General features: G+C 35.2%; 1 protein-coding gene across 1 annotated transcript in view; it reads right to left on the bottom strand.

Moving 5' to 3' along the window:
- The window catches only part of LOC113391527 (gamma-aminobutyric acid receptor subunit beta-like), a 123,502-nt gene that overhangs the window by 38,077 nt on the left and 61,072 nt on the right, over positions 1-24,353 (bottom strand). The window contains exon 2 of the mRNA XM_064220221.1: positions 12,308-12,375. Coding sequence (XP_064076291.1) covers positions 12,308-12,375 — 68 coding nt within the window. The remainder of the gene's footprint in view (positions 1-12,307; positions 12,376-24,353) is intronic.

The following is a 24,353-nucleotide window of genomic DNA, read 5'->3' as shown; positions in this document are numbered from 1 at the left end:
TTAAAAAATGACGGACTTCCATAAAAACTTTCAACCCTTATTTCACCTCCTTAGTGGTAGAATATCAAAAAACATTTAAAAAAAAATTTCATGTTTGTAACTTAAAAAATGACTGACTCGCATAAAAGCTTTCAACCCTTATTTCATTCCCTTAATGGTAGATTATCTAGAAACTCTTAAATACGTATATACTAATTTTTGATCAGTATCCCAAAAATAAAGTTTAATGTACTCCTAGTGGGTGTCATGATATGTTAGTTTATAAGTGTACAGCCTAAAATATAAGTTTTATGCTTCTAGGTTCTAAATATTCTAAACATGATAATACTTTCAACAACTTACAACCTTTCATCCCCCTTTTCAACCCTTTACACCACTTTTTTCCAAATAAAAAGTAGCCTATGTCCTTTCTCAGGCTCTAGACTATTTGTGTACCAAATTTCATTTAAATCGGTCCTGTAGTTTTGGCGTGAAAGCGAGACAGACAGACAAAGTTACTTTCGCATTTATAATATTAAATATATAGTATATAGTATGGATGTTATATATATTTAGCCCTTAAACATTCTCACCAATCCGATTCAAATAATTCATATAATGCAATATCAACGTTAAGCGGATTGATATTAGACCACCATAATTGCAATAAAAAAGCCCACCAGCAAAAAGGAGAGGTTGATGGACTATTCTTACCTTTAACTAAAGAGGGTAATTATTTAGAAAACTTATAAAAAACCCATATTACCCCCTTCAGTTAAAGGTAAGTACCGTCAACGTCTGATTTTATTTGTAATACATATCAAGGAAGAGCTATATTAAATTAAGCCAAAGTGATAGAAGAAAAGTTGAAATTACCAAGCGGCAAACACACCAACATTTTTTTTTTTTTTATGGCATTGATTGGCGGACGAGCATATGTGCCTGTGATTACACTGGCTCACTCAAGCACAGCACAAGCAAAGCTAATTCTGGCAATAATAAATAAACTAAGTGGCAAACTTATCGCTTATTATAAAAATAATTATTTCATGTACCAAGGATAATATTTGTAATAAAAATATATAATATATATTAAAATTTATATACTATCACTTCTAAAAGTAAACATATAAGAAATCCTAGTTTAAGCTAAATTTATTTTTTTATGGTATTAGTAGGTGGACGAGCAATGGGCCACCTGATGGTAAGTGGGCACCACCGCCCATAGACAATGGCGCTGTAAGAAATTTTAGCCATTCCTTACATCACCAATGCGCCACCAACCTTGGGAACTAAGATGTTATGTCCCTTGTGCCTGTAGTTCCACTGGCTCACTCACCCTACAAACCGGAACACAATAATACTGAGTACTGCGGTAGATTATCTGATGAGTGGGTAGTACCTACCCAGATGGACTGCACAAAGCCCTTCAACCAAGAAATAATTATAGAAATAATATTCACTTCTTTGAGACAACTATGGAGGATATTCTTAAAATGATATAAATTAGTAATAAATCTTTAATTCTATGTGGCGACATTAATGTAAACTTATTTATTAAGTTAAGAAACGACCTTCAGTGTTCAGTTGGTCATCTTGTTCAAGTAATTTCATTTAACCCACAGATTAAGTGAAACGATTCGACCAACCAAAGCACTTCTACGTTTATTGACAGTATGTTTTGTAATTATAAAAAAATATAGAGTATCGATTATAAATAACCAAACTTCCGACCGAATGTGGTCAAAGTTTTCGCTGGAAAAAAATGAATATTTGAATGAATACTAAAGTTAATTCATAATATACGTCGACGCAAAAGCATTTTTAGTCTTAGCTAATTATTTTAAGTTAGTCTTTTAACGATTACTTTGTTTACGTAAATCACGTTGTAGGAAATAATTATTGATTAATTTGTCGTGTATAGTTAATCGGATCTTTTAACCCGTTTTATGTTGCTGTAAATTCATATTGCAATTTATTACGAATATTACTTGCGTAAACATAATTTTTGGCCAATTAATTTAAAATTTAACGTTGGCATAGCAGTCGCATAACAACTAAAATGTTTTGTAGCAAATAAATTAAATTATTATGAATTTACAAATAGGAATTGGTGATTTTTAATGTGAATTTTCAAATGTAAAAGTGTTTCCGCCGCACAAAGCTAGTTTTTAAAAGGCGCCGATAAAGATGGCGGAATGGATTTTTGTTTGAGCTTCCGTGCAAACAAGAGGTGTCAGTGTTGTGTTCAATTATATCTGGTGAGTTGAGAATTTGTTATTTGTTAAAAAAATTGCTTTTATTTTAATTTGCTGGTTATTATTTGAAATACAGATTTTTGTTTAAATATGTGTTTCATTATTTGTTATGAGCGAACCAAATGATGCAAATTGTGACGTCATTTATATTACGATATACGTTATTTTCGATATCGATATTTCACTTTATACAATGTAACCTTCGAAATTTAGATTTTAGCTTAAATGATCCCAACTTTTTATATAATTCACTTATAAAATTAATTGAAAACGAATTCGATAAAATATTTCAATTAATTTTTTTTTATCTAAACGATTTTTATCTAACGAAACGAATACAGTTCTCAGGCTGGGCCACTACCGGTATCTATATAATTCTAAATAAATTATATAAGCTATATGAACTTAAGAAATGTAATTGTAAATTTCTCAATTTTGTTAAAAAATATTCCAAGTTATTTAAACAAGTTTTTCAAACAACTCGTTCGTTGCATGTTAAAAATAGAATCTTAAAATCTAAAAATAAAATGAAAACTACTTGGGATATTACAAGTTCGGAGACAGGCAGAATGACGTTTGACGCAGGGCAATTAACCCTTAATATAAAAAGGGAATATTGTAAGTGAAGATTTAGATGTGGTCAACCAATCCGTAGAATATTTCTCTAATATTCCTTTGAATACTACTAAAGGACTTAATGCGTCACCTAATGACGCCTTATAATTACTAAGTGTTACGTTCCCAAGAAATAATTTTCTTTTGAGAGTATTTTTTTTTTTATGGTAGAGGTGGCAAACGAGCAGGAGGCTCACCTGATGGAAAGTGACTACCACCGCCCATGGACATCTGCAACACCGGGGGGCTTGCAGGTGCGTTGCCGGCCTTTCAGGAAAGAGTACGCTCTTTTCTTGAAGGTTCCCAAGTCGTATCGGTTCGGAAAAACCGCCGGCGAAAGCTGGTTCCACAGAGTGGTTGTGCGAGGCAGAAAGTGTCTTAAAAATCGCGCTGTTGTGGATTTTCGGACATCTAGGTGGTGCGGGTGATATTTGGAATTTTGACGAGATGTCCGAAGGTGAAATTCAGCAGCCGGGATTAATCCGAACAATTCCTCGGAACATTCCCCGTGATAAATTCTGTAGAAGATGCAGAACGATCCAACATCTCTACGCAAAGCCAAAGGATCAAGCAGATCGGAGAGGGCTTGATCGTCGATAATTCGAGCCGCTCTACGTTGGATATGGTCAAATGGAAGGAGCTGGTACTGGGGAGCACCCGCCCAGAGGTGAGAGCAGTATTCCATGTGAGGCCGAATTTGCGCCTTGTATAGTCTTAGACGATGGGCCGACGTGAAATACTGTCTTGCCTTGCTGAGCACACCGAGCTTTTTTGATGCCAATTTGGCTTTGCCTTCCAATTGACCGCGGAACTGAACGAGGCTCGAAACATCGACGCCAAGTATTCCGATACTAGCTGTGGCGGCTAACGGAATGTTCTCGAATCGGGGAGATACGACAAATGGTGTTTTTTTAGCAGTTACCGCGCAAACTTGCGTCTTTTTGGGGTTGAAATGGACTAGGTTTAGCCGACCCCAGTTCGAGACTTTGTTTAACGAAGACTCGATTTCAGACACAAGTTTGTTCCGGTTTTCTTCGACGTTATATATATATAGTATAACTCCGTACGATGTATTAAAAAAATTTAAAACATTAAATCTTAAAAAAAACAGTGATCTATGGGATCTATCAGTTACAATTTAGCTATCATCTTTAATAAATGTATACAATCTGGTATTTTTCCAGATCTATTAAAATTAAGTAAAGTAATCCCATTATTTAAGTCCGGTGATAAAAATAACCCAAACAATTATAGACCGATCTCTATTTTGCCTTAATTTTTGAAAAATCATGCTTAATCAATTATTGTTATACTTTAACTCGAATAAGCTATTGCATTCTCAACAGTTCGGTTTTACTAAAGGTCGCTCGACTACTGATGCGGGTATAGCATTTGTTGTTGAGCACATTTATGATGCGTGGGAGAAGTCACAAAATGCTATTAGTGTTTTTTGTGACTTATCAAAAGATTTCGTTAGGCATGATATACTTCTAGAAAAACTTAAATATTATGGAATCAAGGGCCCTGCATTGAAATTTATTTCCTCCTACCTTAATGAAGGAGTTTTGAAGGTTGTTATTAACGGTGCGAAATCAAATGGCGCTCTGGCGCAAATGGGGGTACCTCAAGGTTCAATTTTAGGACCTCTCCTGTTCTTAATACATATCAAATCAAATCAAATCAAAAATCTTTATTCAATATAGAAGTGTTTACACTTGCTTATTGATTGTCAAAAATCTACCACCGGTTCGGAATTTAGCACCTCGGACCTGAGAAGAACCGGCGAAAGAAACTCAGCGGGATATTTTTTTTTTTTTCCATTTTGCATGTACAATAATAAATATATTTTAGTTATTTGAAACAGCCTGGAGGCGATCATTTCATTCCCAAGGTGTGCAGTCAACTAAAAAGTCATTAGTGTTGTAATATCCTTTAGCACACAAACGCTCTTTAACGATTCTTTTGAATTTTATAATTGAATAATTTTGAACGTTTTCTGGGATCCTGTTGTAAAAACGTATACATTGCCCCAAAAAAGAGTTACTAACCCTGTGTAATCGGGTACTTGGAGTAACAAGTTTATTCTTGTTCCTAGTGTTAATAGAATGTACGTCACAATTTCTGGGAAAATCGTTTATGTTTTTGCGTACATACATAACATTATCAAAAACAAATTGAGAAGCGACAGTCATTATTTTAATATCTTTGAATTTATCTCTTAACGAATCTTTTGGGCCCAGGTTATAAATTGCACGAATAGCCCTCTTCTGCAGTACAAAAATAGTATTAATGTCAGCTGCATTACCCCAGAGTAGGATGCCATACGACATTATACTGTGGAAATAACTGAAGTACACAAGGCGAGCCGTATCCACATCAGTCAAAAGTCTAATTTTTTTTACCGCATAGGCTGCAGAGCTGAGTCTATTCGCCAACTTATTTATATGGGGGCCCCATTGGAGCTTAGAGTCTATTGTCATACCAAGGAACTCTGTTGATTCTAAAACATCTAATGCTTCCCCGTTTAAGCGTACACTCGTTTTGACACATCTTACATTGGGAGTAGTGAATTTAATACATTTAGTCTTTTTACTATTTAACATTAAATTATTAACACTAAACCAATTTACTATTTCAGAGAGAGTATTGTTCACATCGTCATATATTGAAAGACGTCTTTTTATTTTAAAAATTAAAGAAGTATCATCAGCAAACAATACTATCTCGAGTTTATCACCTAGGAGATGTGGCAGGTCATTTATATAAACAAGGAAGAGGAATGGTCCAAGAATTGATCCTTGAGGGACCCCCACAGTAACTGGAGAGATATAAATGATTTACCTTATTTTGTAAATAAGACTTGCGACATTATACTGTTTGCAGATGATACATTCCCAGTTTTTAAACTCGACAGAAAAATAAACAACTATGACGTTGTAAGCAGTGCTCTGTCGCGGGTTCTTGGTTGGTTTGACATAAATAATTTGGTAGTAAATGCAAAAAAAACTAAATGTATTTTGTTTTCTCTGCCAAATATCAAGTCAAATTCTTCTGCCGTCATTTTGAAGAATGAAAGGCTTGAGTTTGTCGAGTCGACGGTCTTTCTAGAGATAACCCTTAACTCCAAACTTCAGTGGGGCACCCATTTGTATGCCCTAGCAGTGAAACTAAGTAGTGCCATTTATGCAATAAAACAGTTAGAAAACTCATTTACATAAGTACTGCTAGACTAGTATATTTTAGTAATTTTCACAGTCTTATGTCATATGGAATGTTGTTATGGGGTAATGCAGCAGATATTGAAATAGTATTTATTCTGCAGAAAAGAGCTATCCGAACTATTTACAATATTAGCTCTAGGACATCATTACGCGAAAATTTTAAAGAAATAGGTGTATTAACGGCTGCTTCACAATATATTTATGATAATATAATATACAAAAGTATTCCATAAAAGCTGATATACATACTATTAATAATAGAAATAAGAATAAACTTGTAACCCCTACTTTCCATTTACATACGGTACAGAGAACGTTTTTTGGGCAATGGTACATGCATATATAATAAGATACCGGGAAATGTAATCAATTTACCATTTACAAAATTTAAAAAGTTTATTAAGACTAAATGAATAAACTAAAAAAAAAACGCTTCATTTTGAAGTTTACTTGAATAAAATTTATTTGATTTGATCGAGTTTTAAAGGCTTTCGAGAGGCGACTCGCCTGGCCGAGGTCGAAACGGCTCTCAGCGTGGACCGGATGGGAATGCTGGGCTTGAGGGTCTCCATAATCAAAACGAAAGCCCTCTTTTTCCATGGTCCACAAAGAGGACCCCACAAGAGGCGTATATCGCCAGGGGACGGTGATCTTATCCTTACTTCATGTGCACATACAATGATAACATTATCACTGATTCAATGTTATAGTGAATATACATAATATTGTTGTAAATATGCTGTGACGCAACATTGTAAATTTCTATTTTGTTAAGAACATCCCGAAGAGAGTCTCTAGCTCCAAGATTATAAATAGACAGGATTGCTTTATTTTGTTAAATAAAAACAGATTCAATATCTGCAGCGTTACCCCAAGTAATATGCCATATGACATAATAATGTTAAAAATAATCAAAATATACTAGACGAGCGGTATCAATATCAGTTAGTTGTCTAACTTTTCTAACCGCGTATGCTGCGGAGCTGAGTCTTCCTATCAGGGACGATAAATGACGATAAAGGACGATAAATTCCACTCAAGCTTGGAATCCAATGCTATTCCCAAAAAAACCGTAGTATCGTCTACCATAGTACATCAAGACGGCCACCATTTAAAGATATATTATAATTTTGCTTTCTAACATTGGGTAGGGTAAAAACTACACATTTTGGTTTTTGAGTATTCAAAACCAAATTATTTACTGTAAACCAATCATGTATCTGTGATAATGCACCGTTCACATCGTCAGAGTCAGTTTTTTTCCTGTCTACCTTAAAAATCAGTGAAGTATCGTCAGCAAACAACACTATGTCACAAATACCTTTAACATAAAAAGGAAGATCATTTATATATACTAGAAATAGAAAGGGACCCAAAATTGATCCATTTTTAACGTAGATCCAGAAGACTTTATGCCATTAATGAAAACTTGCTGGACTCTTTGACTTAAATATGAAGCAATGAGATTAAGAGCTTTACCTTTAATACCATAGTATTTGAGCTTATACAGAAGCGTCTCGTGTTCTACACAATCAAATGCTTTAGACAAATCACAGAATACTCCAATAGCATTCTGTGATTTTTCCCAAGCATCGTAAATATGTTTCCTCTTGTACAACCGAATTGCTTACTATGAATAATAGTATTTGTACCGAAATGGACGAGAAGTTGATTTAAAATATTTTTTTCGAATATTTTACTTAGAGATGGGAGTATTGAAATAGGCCTGTAATTACTGGGATCGCTTCTGTTTCCAGTCTTAAAAAGTGGTAAAACTTTACTACATTTTAACAAGTTGGGAAATTCACCTGTGACCAAACTCTCGTTAAAAAGTACTGCTATGCTGCTAAGTACTGCTATAAAAGGAGCAATATCGTATATGATGTTATTAATAAATTTTACCGAAATGTCGTTAGTTTTTTTTTAATATTGAGGGTTTTAAATACTTTTATGATGTCTGTTGCAGAAACTGTTTCAAATGAAAAATCATTAACGCATTTAGAAACATTATTATTTAATAATCTAGCTGCAATCTATGTAGATGACTTTAAATGAAATGTTATTTTAGTAATTCTGTTATCAACAAATATTTCAAATAAATTTGCAACTTCTAATTCAGAATTTGTATATCTACTACCTGTGTTCAATTTGATTGGTATCATTTCCTGTTTAGGCTTTCCAAAAACACTTCCAATAACAGCCCATGTGGTCTTTATTCTATCATCGGAATTTAAGAATTTGTTCTTTATGTATAAAGACTTAGCATAAATGCATACTGTTTTAAAATTTTGGAATATTTATTGACGTATTCTAGAAAGGCTACGTTTCGATTCCACTGCTTCATATACCATACCATATAGGTCGTATAATTTATTTCTACTTTTATATATACCAATAGTGGCCCAGTCACTAAACTTTAATTTTGTATTATTTCATTTCATTCATTCATTCATTCATTGTTCATTTGGATGTTGTGTCGTTAGATCTAAATTAGATAATTTACACGCCACAATATCTTAAAAACAATATATGTTAATAGCCGTTATTAACCTGCATTTTTTTTTTGAAATATTTTTTTTGTGTTCCAAAAAAAACTTGACTACAGTGGTCAGATGTTAAATTATTTATAATTGATACTTCATATATTTCACAGTCGTACAATTATATATTTATTACTATTACATATCTTTTTAAGAGTATCCTCCATAGTGGGCTCATATAAGTAAAAATCTCCCGATAGGGGGCCGGTACACGCAGACTATAGTGTACTGCAGAAATTCCGCGCAGGATAGTTCGATTGTATGTTCGATAGAGAGAGCCACATTATCTTCTCGAGATTTACAATCGATATAATTCCGTACTAATATTAATGAGCCACCATGAATAGCATTCCCTCTTACGAACATGCTTGAAAATTTACAGTTTGGGATATTAAATATGTCAAAACTTTTAATCCAATGCTCTGTGAAATAAAATACATGAGTTTTATAACATTCCGAAAATAATTCTATTTCATGATCTTTGCCACCTATGCCCTGTATATTTTGATGTATTTAAGTAAGAGGGCATAGATTTTGTCATTTTATTATGTTAAACTATGAATTTTAATATCTTTACTTTTATCAGTGTTAGTATAAATTAGATCATTATTTTTATTATACATATAATCCTTGGTAACATTACACATAAAATAATTATTAATATTGTAAGCAATTAGGTTACCAATTTGTCTTCTGGATTTTATTGGTAGGTACATAGTACCCTCTGTCAACTTAAATCTATATATGAATTTATATATGTCAAATAACATTAAATCATTGCAACAATGTGGAGTCAAATTGTATAAACATACATTTAAGTCATAAATATGTAAATTCTGTGCATTCTGAGCTACTAGAATGGCCCCCTAATCCCAAACAAAGGAGACCTGTAGCAACTGCAGCGGCGAGCATGCAGGCAAGGACTGCCCTGCCAGGACAAAGGCAGAAGCTACACGCTGCATAAACTTCACACGAGCAAAAAGGGACACCTCGGAACTGGCGCACACGGCTTACAGCTCTGAGTGCCAGAAAAAACAAAAGTGGGAAAATATAGCGAGATCCAGGGTGCAGTACTGTTAAAGGTTCCATTGAAATTAACACACCTGTCCCATCTCGAAAGCAGGATCTTGTTTATACAAGCCAACCTGCAACGCTCGCAACTAGCCATAGCCGAACTACTAAAAACGGCTCAGGAAAAAGATATTATCGTCGCACTTGTCCAAGAACCCTGTGTAGGACGGACAGGTGAAATGAAACACTACACCGGTACGAAAATCATCCAGTGCACCCTGAACCGCCAAAAGCCCGTCAAAGCCGTATTAATCGTTTTCGGTGACAAGTTGGAGGTCATCCATGACCCACAAATCGTCACAGAATGTTGCGGCAGTACTCCTGCAGGCGGGACAGCTGAGACTAGGTTTAGTCTACTTCGGGGGGGACCATTTCTACCTACCTCACCCAAATTAGGACAGCCACTCAAAAAATCTCAACCAAAAACTTGCTGATGACAGGAGACGTAAATGTTTGGAGCCATTGGTGGGGTACCAAAACCATCGCAGAGAGGAATTCCACGCCTTTAGCACTGAAATGGACTTCCACATCCAAAACACCGGCAACGTACCGATCTACGAAATATATCGAGGAAAAAGGTTGTACACGAGCTGCGTGGACATGACGCTGACCAGCCTAGAGGCAGAATGGAGGACTAAAGAGTGGATAGAAATCTCATAACATCAGACCACAATGCGATTACCTTCACCCTGCGTCTAGAGAAAGCCCTAAAACCCTTGAGGCCTATCTCCACGCGCATATATAACACCAAGAAGGTAAATTGGTCGGATTTCTCTACTATTTTTAGAACTAAGCTCACCGACAGTGGAATCACACTGGAACGTGTATCAGGCCTCACCTGAGGAACTGGAGGAGATGTTAAATATCTGTCTATCCAATACGGATTCATGCCACAGTGAGGAACGGAAGACGCTCTCTACGACCTAATCGACTATATCCAGGAGAAAGTAAGATCAAAGAAATTAGTACTTCTGATATCACTCGATATAGAGGGCGCTTTCAATAATGCATGGTGGCCAGTCCTTAAGTAACATATGGTGCGCCAAATTTGCCCACGCAACTTGAAAGCCTTGGTGGCATCCCACCTACAGGATCGGAGGATATTAGTCAACTATGCCAGAGAGATCAGGGAGAAGGGAACTACGAAACACACCACCATCGACGCGCTAACAATGCAAATGCCGGGTGCCTTGACCTGTCGACTGATGCGACTACGAAACAAAGTGGTCGCACTCTTCGAATGGGAAGACGAAGCGCCCTCTGCAATGGCGTGCACGATAATCTCGAAGATGGGCGAAGAGGACCATGGAGGGAACCCAAGCACGATAAGCGTGGACGCCATGAGAGTCGGCTTTGAAATAGGTGACATCGCAGTCCACTATGGTAGCCCGTTAGCCTCGAAAAAACAAGAGTTTATCGCATATGAGGACAGGGGGGAAGACCTAAGTTTCCTGAAACCAGAGATCCCAATAACTTTCCGCACTGCAGACCCGACTAACACTGAGTCCCAATTAAGCGGATTTGAGCGGGCAGGTTTAACGAGAGCATAAAGTGTAACCGACTGACGGTCAACGAAGCCCGCATGAACCACTTCGGAGCCATATTAATGGCGGTACAGCTGTCCGGAGCTAGCCAGATGGCTCTTATCGGAGCTATCAACCAGCTGCCTTATATCGGCAGAAAAAATCTCTGTGGAATGAGGTTCTGCCGGCCAAGCCTGACAACAAACATCACCCGTGAGTTATCATGTACGCATCGAAACCCCCTGGACGTCGCATACGCCATTAGCGAGGTCTACCGTAGCATCTACTCTGCTAGTCACATCGGCCACTCCCTCAAAATGGAGAGATTTACCATCGCCAACATACCATCCGTCCAAACCAAAACGATACGGAAAAGGTGAAGGGTCAGGCATCATGACCATCCACGAATCTCATGGACAGATCTACGGTAACATTATCATTGTCCAGTCGAAGAATTAGATGCTCCGCTAGTAATTCAACTGGTGTTAATGTTTTGTAGATAACGTACCTAGACCTAACTCTTTGTTAGCATTAATTATAAATCTTGATGGTTTTCGAATGCTAGCTATAAATATTTTGTGTTGTAAACCTTTATGCGTAAATAAATAAATATATAAAGTGTTTATATATATATATATATATATATATATATATATATATATATATATATATATATCCCAGTATACATATATATTTAATATATATAAATATGTATTAATTAAATAAAAAAAAGCCTAACCCCTTAGCTCCTCTCCATACACGATTGTACTAATTTAATAAGCAATCACATATGATGTAATTCTAAAATTAATACGTATGTTCATTGTCATTTTGTAACGAGTTTTATAACTTGTAATAAAATGACAAAGAGTTAATATATCGTATCTAAATTTTGAAATCTAGCTCAATGTTATAAGTAGTATATGATTTTATACAGGTTTAAAGATCTAAGTACACATAAAAAGGACAGGTTGGCTGACTAAAGATTTTTGATCCATGAAGCGTGGACATGCTCACAGCCTTGTATCTGGGGCTGTTTGGTCGAACTTACTGCGACCGAACAATCGATGAAACAAGCATAAGTTGACAGTGGCAAGTACCATGAGCACTTCGGAGACGGAGCTGATAGAGAGCACGTGCATTGTGACGCCCACTTCCACTGGCGGACCTGTAATCAATACAAATAGTCATGCATGGGAATTACGCCTTCAAAACTATAGAAAAGTAAATGTATCGGACTGAATATCATAATTTCGGTAAGCAAATGTTTTATTTATTTTTTATTTAAATAATAAAATACTCAACTAAATTTATGAAACAACGATTTTTTAGGTTTTAACCAACCCACGCGCCAATATAAGCCAATTTTTGGCCAACAAATGGTTGTTTTAGAACAGTGAATCTTTAGACTAGTATTTACTTATACTTTGATTTTTATATATGATTTTTTTTATGACTGCGCTGTTGGTCTAGTGATTAATGTAACTGAATGCGTCACCATGTGTGGTGGGTTCGATTCTCGTGGTAGGCGTATATATGTGTAATGAACATTTTTATTCAGTGCGGGTGCTTTATATGTAATCAATATATGTACATAAGCTGCCTGTAAATTTCCCACTGCTGGGCTAAGGCCTCCTGTCCCTTTGAGGAAATGGTTTGGAGCATATTCCACCACGCTGCTCCAATGCGTGTTGGTGGAATACACATGTGGCAGAATTTCGTTGAAATTAGACACATGCAGGTTTCCTCACCATGTTTTCCTTCGCCGTTATAGATTCTTTCTTTTTCATTCTGCGTTCATAGATATAGAATATGCGAAATTACAATTAAATGACAAAGATACATATCGAAATGATAACTTCCTTTTTATTAAAAATGTTACATTGGTGCTTTGTCCCTCCTATGAAAACCTCTGTAAATGTAAATGTATGTATGCTCTTACACATTTTCCCCAACAATGCACAAGGTACAATATAGGTAAGTCAGGTATTATATGTTGTATATTTATACAATACTAGCTGTTGCCCGCGGCTTTGCTCGCGTGGAAATTGATTATTACAGAATAATTTAAAATATTACGTTAATTTAAGACCTCATTTGTGGTTCGATTTTCGTAGACTAGATATACCTGTGCTTACTAGTGCTTACAGAGCTCACTCTCGAACATGCTATTTAGAACTGTCTATGCGAAAAACAGTCTTCTCTTATATCTACTCCGGCCATTTTAGAAATTTGACCTTGTGCTTTATTAATTGTCATGGTAGTAGCATACTTTAAGCGCGAACTTACTTAACTCTCTTGAAATTAAAGGGGTATTCTAATGGTATCAAAGATTTTTGTGGAATATACACTATTTCTCCTTTAGTACAGTGATAACTGTAACCTATGACATTACGATAGAGAACCCTTAATATTAGTCTGGTGCCGTTGCATAATTTTTGAGATCTTAAATTCCTCAGCAATATTATTGGCGCGACAATCTCCTAACATAAAAAATGACGGGCTTCAAGACTAACCTATATAATAAATTTCAAGCCCTATTTCAACCCTTAGGGGTGGAATATCCTGAAACGCTCAAATACATATCTACTCATTTCTAATTAGTAGCCTAAAAATAAAGATTCATGCTTCTAATTTAAAAATGACGGACTTCCATACAAATTTTCAACTCTTATTTCACCCTCTTAGGGGTAGAATATGCAGAAACGCTTAAATACGTATCTACACATTTTCAACCATTATCCTAAAAACAAAGTTTCATGTTTCTATCTTAAAAAATTACGGACTTCTATACTAACTTTTAACCATTATTTCATCCCCTTAAGGGTTGAATTTCCAAAATTCCTTCCTTATTGAGTAGATAAATAAATGTTGTAAATAACAAAATATAGATAGGCACACGAACGCCATCTTTTGGCAGCTATGTGAACTAAGTAATGTTCGTTCGTTCTTTTGTTTTAATAAAAAATTCAGTCGTTGACAAATCCGTTGCAAGCAAGTTGTTTTATTTTATCTCACAATAAAACGATCCTACGCACCAAATTTTAAGTCCCTATCTTCAATAGTTTACGCTCGGCGATGATGAATCAGTCAGTCAGGACTTGTTATTTTATATATATATATATATATAAATATAATAGAAGAAGATAGAAGATAGATTTGTTAATAATTACAACAAAAAATAACCAACTTCGGAATACTCTGTTCGGATTCGTAGTGTTAATATCGTAAATGTAAAGTGGCGTAAGTAAACTGCTGTGTCTGTTATTCTCTGCTTTATTACTAACGAAATAAATTTGAATTTGGAACAAAAGTTATTATACTTTTTTTTCTGATTTCATAGTGCAAGGTCTCAGAAAAAGTTATTACAATCTGAGTTACGCTTTGTTGACAAGAAGGCATAGTTTAGGTTGAAACTATAAAACCTTTACAACGTTTTTCTCTATTTTATGGTATAGTCAGTCGGTAATCGGTAAAATAAAACTCAAATATGACTATTTGAGTTTTATTTTTGTTCGTAAGGCGTTGTTGTATTGTTGACCGAAAACTATTTTATAATTCGACGGGTGCAAAGTAAAAAAATGTTATCTAAAAAATACATTGCTTTTCAGGAGAGCGCATAATAAGAAAAAATATTTACCTATTTTGTTAATTATAAACTAAATTTTCTAAAAATTGTGGATTAAACAAAGAATGGTTCCTATTATTCATTATATATGATTAAAATGAGTACTTGTTTACGGTAAATCTTAAAAACACAAAATCTAAAATATGTTCATTTGTGTAGATATATTTTTACACATCTTAACTTTTTTGCATGTTGTACATTTTAAAGAAAGTCAAATTAAAATGTAAAAAGGAATTATTCATTTACTATCAAAAAAAACTTAATATAATAATACATGTCGAAGCTTGTCCCAGCTTGTTTTTAGAAAACATGACGTCATTGCTGACGTCACGAATGTCAGGTTTTGGATTTCTATCGATCATCGAAGGTATGAAATTAAACGCAGGAAATATTCTTCTTTGATTTATTCCAAGCGGAGGAGGTCCGATTGCTTCGACGGCTCGACACAGGAGCATGCAACTCTAGTACATTAATTAGAAAAAAAAAGAAATGTTTTTTTATTTTATTTTTACTTTATTAGGGAAACAAACAGTACAAGTCATTCTTAAAGCTAAAGCATAAAAATTAGCACATATACCAGTAAAGTTTCCACTTATACTATATGTATAAAAAATAGCGCCGTCTTTTGGTCAATGCCCTTAAACTTACTTAAACTTTAAAACTGTTGTTGTTCATGCGCTCGCTAGATGACATTAGCATAGTAATAAACATTAAGATCTAAAAATATTTTAATTATTTTTTAATAGGGTTTATTAATTTATTTAGGGATGTTTTAGATGGCGAAATTATTTTATTTCGAAAATACTTCTGTTTGTTGCCATATAAAAAATCTAATAATTCCATGGTGTAAGAAAAATGGCCACATTAAATTTTGCCAATATGTTACAAAATACCTAGCCAGTCCAAATATTAGAATATGAAAGTAATGTTTTGTCATAGAAAATAAAATATTTTTAATAGTATGAGACAAATTTTAACTCTTAAAGATAATTTTAGTATAATACAGTACATAAAAGTTGCATACAAATTTAAAATTGTTTGAATCGTTCGCTGTGCATCGCGTTAAATTTTATTTGGCTTGTGAAGATGTCATCAAACTCCCGATTCAAGTGTCATTTAGGTTGTAAAAACGATGGTGAGTAATTTAAAACTACATTGGTTTATGTTTGGGTAAAATACTGGCCCAGTTCCTACCACTGGTTTCATTCGCTGAATTTCATAGTACATTCGAGGATACGTAAATCTTCGGACAAAATCAAATATCTTTTATATATATCTATCGTAGGTCCATTGCATCGATTTCCTAAACCACAATATAGAAAACCAACCCAGCCCATATCTAGAAAAATTTAATGTATGGAAATCTGTCCTCGCTAAAGATATTCAAGATAAAAAAGACATTTAGGGGAGAGGGGGGCAGTTTAGAACAAAGGCAGTTTTGAATTATTGAACTTACGAACGCATCATTTGTCTTTCCTAACCTCCAATACCTTTTTAATACTGGTAACATCGAACTACACGTCTGTCAATTGCCAATTTACGTTAATGTCAGTGTCAAACAGAATAAAATTTGTCGGTTACTTTACGGAAGGTTTTCGCTTGCGTTAGCGTTGGTTAACACACGTGTTAAGAGATTTTGAGTGTTTTCGTTTAGTTTTGTAGTATATTTTATTGTTAATAGTGCTTTAGTTGGTAGTTGGGTTAAGTGGTGTTAGTAATATTTGTAAATCGTGTGAGTATTTAACGTGTTTTAATATTCTTTAGCTTCTAAGTTTTATAATGGAGGTTGATCTTCCTCCTGAACCCCCTGATCCAGGTGGCTCAATAGAGCCTGTTCCTGATACTCCTTCTCCTCCCTCTGTACCTGTTTCCCGAAAACGTCTCGGTAATGATTCCATTAATTCCGACTCCAATGTTAAAAAAACCATAATTAATTCTAATGCAGCAAATCCCTCAAACAAACGATTTACACTCATCCATCCTTCTCTGAAGGCCCTATAATGTATTCCGACGATGACAAGGCTCCTTTCATCGTTCATGTGTTCCGGGAAGTATCTGACCCAGCTTCAGGAACTACTATACGGGCAATTAAATTCGGACAATTCCTGCACACTCATAAAATTAAGAGTATTATTAACGATGGTGTTAAGAACATAGGCCGTAACAAAATTTCAGTTGAATTTTCAACAGCCCAAGCAGCAAACTCCTTTCTAGTGAATCCTATTGTTGAAATGTGCAAGTATAAAGCTACTGTACCGACTTTTAATGTAACTAGAATGGGATTGATTAAGGGTATTCCCGTGGACTGGACGATGGAAGAACTGGCAATGTCACTTGAGCTTCCTACTGGATGTGGTGAAGTTATGAAATTAAGACGCCTGAACAGAAAAACAATTGCTGACAGTGTAACTACATGGGTTCCTACCCAATCTGTTGTAATTACATTTAGAGGTCAAATACTTCCTTCAAAAGTGTATTCCTACCATACGTCCCTTCCAGTAGAAACTTATAAACTTCCCACTATCCAATGCCTTAATTGCTGCCGTTATGGTCATATTAAAACTCAGTGTCGATTTCAACCTAGGTGTTTTAAGTGCTCCAAATCCCACACAGGTGAGTCTTGTAGTGTAAGTAAGGATAACGCCACTTGCTTACATTGCTCTGGTAACCATTACACAACAGACAAGGACTGTCCAGAGTTTTCTCGCCAACAATCGATCAAAATTGTTATGTCTCAGGACAACATATCATACATTGAAGCATCCTCTCGGTTTCCTTCTGTACGTAGATCCTATGCAGAGATTGCAAAGGAGATGTTTACCCTTCCCACATATTCTCCAATTCTCCCTAGTCAACCTATCCCTTCAACTACCAGGTCCTATCGGAAGACTGTTATCAGTACTCCTCGCCCAAGATCACCTCTTGGGAAAGGGGATGATAAACAGGCCCATCAATCGATCGTTAGTAATTGTCCCTCTACTGCTCCTAATGGTTGTGCTCTCAACCAAAACACTCCTAACCCTCTTAATAACAATCCCAACTTCTTAGAAATGCTAACTAAGATACTTCTTAGTATTATCTCAACATGTAACGATATCCCCTTACCGTCCAACGTTGCTCAAGACTTATGTCAGTTATTCTCCATCCTTCACAATGGCCCCAATCAGCTTCCTTCAATGGAACTGCAAGAGCGTCCGGCCTAAAAAACATGATCTCCTCTCTCTAATAAACCTCCATAAACCTGTCATTATTGCCATCTCTGAAACATGGTTGATCCCTGGATCCCGATTCCGGGTCCCAGGCTTCTCCTGTTTGAGGGATGACAGAAGTGATGGTTATGCTGGGAGTGCCATTTTCGTTCGGCACTCCCTTCCCTTCTCCCAAATTCCTTTATCCCTTCCCAGCCAGCATATATTAATACTGTTGCTGTTAGAGCCCTTAACATCTCTTTTCTTTCCCTGTATATTCCTCATCCTAATCCAGCTTTAATTCCAAATATATCTGCCATCATTTCCTCTCTCCCTAGTCCTATCCTAGTCATGGAGGATTTTAACGCCCATCACACCGCCTGGGGTTCACATTTCTGTGACCCATTTGCTCTCTTGTTGATGGACATATTTGATGATGCAAACCTCTGCATCCTCAATAATGGCTCACCAACACGTAGAGTATATCCTAACCAAAACCCAAAATCCGCTGTAGACTTATCCTTAACTTCTCCAGTCCTTGCTTCTCAAATATCCTGGAATGTCCTCTCATCCTCTTTTGGCAGTGACCACTTTCCTATCCTCCTTTCTTTAAATCACCGATCCATTGCCCATATCAATCCAAATCCCTTATTAAAATTTAAATTAAAAAATGCTAACTGGTCTGCATATGCTGAGTCTGTTGATTCCATGATCAGCACCCTCTTTGTTTCACAAGACTATGGAAATGTAATTCTTTCCTATGATCTTTTCCTTAATGGTATTTTAACTGCAGCTAATCTCCACTTCCCTAAAAAACACACATCAAAAAATCATTTGCTTTCCACCCCCTGGTGGGATGAGGAATGCAAATGATTATCTGAACAGAGACTAGAGGCTGTAGCATCATACTCATTGTGTATGTCTTTGGATAACTTTTGTAAGTATCAGAAAATCGACGCCAAATTTAAACAATTAATTTCTAAAAAGAAAAAAGTTAGTTGGATTCATTTCTGTGAATCCCTGAGTCCTCGTTCCTCTTCCTCTGTAGTCTGGTCCCAACTTAAAAAATTCCGCCGATTTCTACGCCAGCATCCACATCCACTTTGGATGAAATGGATGCCTCCTTTTCTTTTTCCGAACTTCAATGTGCGTTAAATGGTTTATCTGATTCTACTCCTGGAGAAGACGGCTTTCCTTACTCTTTTATTTGTAAATTAAATGATAAAGCGAAAAAATGTTTTTTAAACATAATTAACTCGGTTTTTATCAAAGGAATTGTCTCGCAATCTTGGAAGACACAAATTGTTATTCCGATCCTTAAACCGGGTAAGAACCCTTCGGATTGCAACTCATATAGACCGATAGCTTTATCATCAACTTTGGCAAAGATCACTGAACATCTGTTGAAAAACCGCCTGGAATGGTTAATGGAAAGCAGATATATACTTGCTCTCAATTTGGCTTTCGGAAGGGGTTGAGCACCATTGATAATCTAAGCATACTCACAACAGACATTCGAATTGCCTTTGCTAAAGGAGAATACCTTGTGGGAATCTGTCTAGATATATCTTCTGCATATAATAATGTACTTCTTCCGATGCTCAGGCAGAAAATGCAACAGCTGAGTATTCCACCGAGGATAGTTCATCTCATATGTAATCAGTTAAGAGCCGAGATGGCCCAGTGGTTAGAACGCGTGCATCTTAACCGATGATTTCGGGTTCAAACCCAGGCAGGCACCACTGAGTTTTCATGTGCTTAATTTGTGTTTATAATTCATCTCGTGCTCGGCGGTGAAGGAAAACATCGTGAGGAAACCTACATGTGTCTAATTTCAACGAAATTCTGCCACATGTGTATTCCACCAACCCGCATTGGAGCAGCGTGGTGGAATATGCTCCATACCTTCTCAACGGGAGAGGAGGCCTTAGCCCAGCAGTGGGAAATTTACAGGCTGATTATGTAATCTGTTAACTTGCAGATCAATAACGGTTAGACACCAACATCTCTCACTTCCCCCAGACTTGTCTGGAAAGTTCTTCCTCAAGGCTCAGTACTCACTCCTCTGCTTTACAGCATATACACCCATGATCTCGATTTGTCTGTTAACAATTTTTGTAACATACTCCAGTATGCTGATGACACTGTTTTGTATTATAGATCTAGCTCCATTGAAAATTTAACATTTTGATTAAACTCTGCTTTGCATTACCTATCCCAATGGCTCTCTGACCATGGCTTATCGCTGTCGATAGCTAAAAGTCAAGCAGTGGTATTTACTAAAAAAAGACGTATACCTACCTTTAATTTGTTTTATGAGGGTCAACACATTAACTTTGTAGACAAAACAAAATTTCTTGGTATTATTCTCGATCACCGACTGAACGGAATTTCACACTCTGACCATTTAGCCAAGAAATGTGAAAAATCAAATAATGCCCTTAAAGCAGTATCTGGAGTTTGGTGGGGAGCTCACCCTTATACATTGATGCTGATCTATAACGCACTAGTTCGTAGTCATTTGGACTATGGACAGTTTGTTCTAGATCCCTTCAATAAATCAGCTTCAGAAAAATTAAACAAAATTCAGTTTAAATGTTTAAATCTTGGGTGCGATTTTATTTTATTTTTACTTTATTAGGGAAACAAACAGTACAAGTCATTCTTAAAGCTAAAGCATAAAAATTAGCACATATACCAGTAAAGTTTCCACTTATAACTAAAAACATAATAAGAGCAGAACAAAATTAATTATAATATCTAATATAATAATAATAAGAAAAAACAAACCTATGAAAAAAGGGCAAATTTGAAAAAAAACAAATAAAAGATCTAGGCTTTACGGTTCTAGCATAAATTTCCTGAAGTTAGCAACTGATTCTGTAAATATATCAATACTGGAAAATTTAGTGTTATATTCATTACAGACTCTATATATAAAAGAATTTCGTGCATAATTTGACTTTAATAAGGGCAAACTAAACAAAGCCTTATTTCGTGTTCGTATATTAGGACACCTGAATCTTAAGCAATTTAGAAGGTAGGGTGAATCTATGTAATTCCTTATTAATTTAAACAAAAATAATTGATCTCTAAGTGTTCGACGATCAGCAAGTGGAGTAATTGTAAAAGTTTCATTTGTTGTACGACATTTAACATTAAGGTATTTTATAAATTTTCTTTGAATATTTTCTAACATCTCAATATATAAATTGTAGTGTGGATTCCAAATAATAGATCCATATTCCAAAACAGATCGAACCAACGTATTATATAAAAGAACAAACGTTGAGTTGCATTTAAAATCTTTGCTGACTCTCAGAACAAAACCTAGCATACGATAGGCTTTAGCTGTTATTTGGGTTAAATGTAACCTATAAGTAAGCCTATTGTCTAAATAAATTCCCAGATCCCTCAACTCAGTCACTCTATTCAAAGAATTACAATCAAAGTAATAATTGTAGGTGATTGGATTTAATTTTCGTGAAAAAGTGGTAATGCTACATTTAGCCACATTTACACTAAGAAAGTTGTCCTTGCAATATATACAGAGCCGATCAAGATCTTCCTGTAACAATAAGCAGTCAAGTGAAGACGTGACCGATCTAAAAATTTTCATATCGTCTGCATATAACAAAAAAGAAGAATGTTTTATAATATCGTCGATATCATTGATAAACACATTAAACAGCAGTGGTCCGAGGTGAGAACCTTGGGGAACACCAGAAGTTACAGGTACAAACGACGAACAAAAACCCCTAATCGTCACAGCCTGGCTACGGTTGCGGAGATAAGAAGACAGCCAACGAAGAAGATCGCCGTGTATACCGACCCCTTCAATTTTTTTTATTAATAGCGTATGTGAAATCTTGTCAAAGGCTTTGGAGTAATCAGTATACACGACATCTACCTGGTGCCCTCTATTCATGGATGTAATCAATCGATGAACGAATTCGCAGAGATTAGTTTCTGTCGATTTTTTATTTACAAAGCCATGCTGCTGTTCGATTAGGATAGTTCTCAGTAGAGGGAAAATTTTATCATAAATATTTTTTTCGAATAATTTTGCTACTGCACACAATTTGGAAATGGGTCTATAATTCTGAATATTATGCTTGTCTCCAGATTTAAAAATGGGAACTACATAAGAACGTTTCCATAAATAAGGCATATCACCTGTTTTCAAAGACTTCTGAAACAATAAAAATATTGGATAAGAAAGAAATTGACGACACGAATGTAAAAATATAGGAGGTAAACCATCAGGTCCATAGCCTTTATTAACATCAAGCTTTTTTAAATATTCAATAACTGTTTTATGTGTGATATCGACAGACCCTATGCTAATATATTTATGAGAAATTCTATCAGTAGAAACACTAGATGAATTTACTGGTTCAAAAACAGATTTAAAATAATCATTAAAAAGGTTACAAATCTCTTTGCCATCACACGCGGTTTGATTTTTGAAGTACATAGTATTGGGTATATTGTTTTTTTGATTTAACAAAAGACCAGAAATGTCTACTGTTACGTCTGATTTTCAATTCAGAGTCACAAATATATTTATCATAACATTCAACTTGTGCCTGTTTTTGACGCTCCCTTAACATATTGAAAGTTTCGTAATATGAGAATCGTTTGTAAGTCTTCCATCTTTTATGATATTTAAGTTTTACAGCAACAATTTTAATTAAGGCTTTAGAGTACCAAAAGGGATATTGGTTCTCATATTTGACTGTTTTAACAGGAACCAAATCAGCAATAACAGAATTAATGGTTTCGTAAAAAACATCAACGGCCTTAGTGATATCGCAGTCATTTAGTAAACCTATCCAGTCAACGTCAGCCAAAGCATTATTAATAGCATTATAATCTGCTAGGTGAAATAAGCGAACTGTACGGGGAGCATTAATTAAAGAAACCTTTGTAAGTACGTTAAGTGATATAAACAAGGCTGGGTGATGAGGATCTTCGTGAACTAAAGGGGAACCACCACATACAGAGCAGTTGCCGCTGCTAATTATTAAGTCGAGATATATATTATTCAAATTGGGGATAGAGTTAAATTGCCTAAGATTAGTAAAATTCAAAAAATTATACAATGTTAAGTACATTCAAATCATTATCTTCGAAAAAGTTGCTAATAATCATAGCGTTACCTGAATGTTCCCACAAGGCTGAGGAAATATTAAAGTCACCCGTAATCAAAACGTGGTCATTACCTCATTGGCGATCAATTCAAAGAATTCAGCGAGCGCTTCGAATTGATACTTGCCGTGGGGAAAATAACAATAATAAACATGCAACAATTTAGATAAAGGGGAAGGCGAAAGGACAATGGAGACTTAAACTATATCTGCAGCCATATTCACTGAGAGAATGGTGGAGTGGTATTTGACCGACACATTAGATTTCAATGCAACTAAGACGCCACCTCCCATTCTATCTCCACGCGAGTTATAGTCTCGATCTGTTCTGTACACGTTATAACTCAGATCAAACAATTCCGCGTTAAAAATACCTTCATGCAACCAAGTTTCACTGAGGCAAATAATGTCGTAAGAGTGATTAGTCTGAATTAAACTTCCGAAAAATGTATTTGTTTTTGTTCGCAATCCACGCACATTTTGATAAAAAATAGAGAGACTTTTAGTCATAAATGCAGTAAGTATAAAGTATTACGCATAAAATTTATAACCCTATATAAAGTATAATATAATAATAATCGTCGAACACGTAAAAATATAACGAAATAAAATAAATGCTAAATACTGTATTCAGGTGCCCAAATAATAAAATAATAAAGATAACCAATAGCAAATTATAATATAAAGTGTTTAAATAATAAAATGATGTACCGTATAAAACCAAAAACCTTCCATACAATAAATTCAAGATTATACAAATATTTAGTCCAGAAGTATATAGAGTTTGAACAAAAAGATAAGCAAAAAATTGAATAGTTCCTATATTTTTTTTTTTAAATCACCAGGCCTAATTATGTGTATGACTGGACTCGTGTCATTGCGTCGAACCATTATGCAGCAATTTTTCACCCAAACATATTAATAGCTTTTTTCTTTGGCAGTTTTTTTGACAATCCTTAACAATTCTTTATTGGCGCTTGTTAGGTGATCATTCAAATATATATGATTATTGTTAGAATTAAATCCGATATCATGACATTTAAGCTTAAGCTTTTTAGCTCGAGTAAGAAAATCATCTTTTTTCCAGCGGCATAAGAATCTAACAATAATAGGCTTAGTCTTTTTATTTTCTTTATCCTTTGATGCCACCCTGGTTATGAAGTCTATGTCGTTGTTAATG

The sequence above is a fragment of the Vanessa tameamea genome, chromosome W (genome assembly GCF_037043105.1).
Source record: "Vanessa tameamea isolate UH-Manoa-2023 chromosome W, ilVanTame1 primary haplotype, whole genome shotgun sequence".
Lineage (NCBI taxonomy): Eukaryota > Metazoa > Arthropoda > Insecta > Lepidoptera > Nymphalidae > Vanessa > Vanessa tameamea.
Note: the sequence above shows the minus strand (reverse complement) of the source record. Positions and strands in the feature narration are given on the sequence as shown.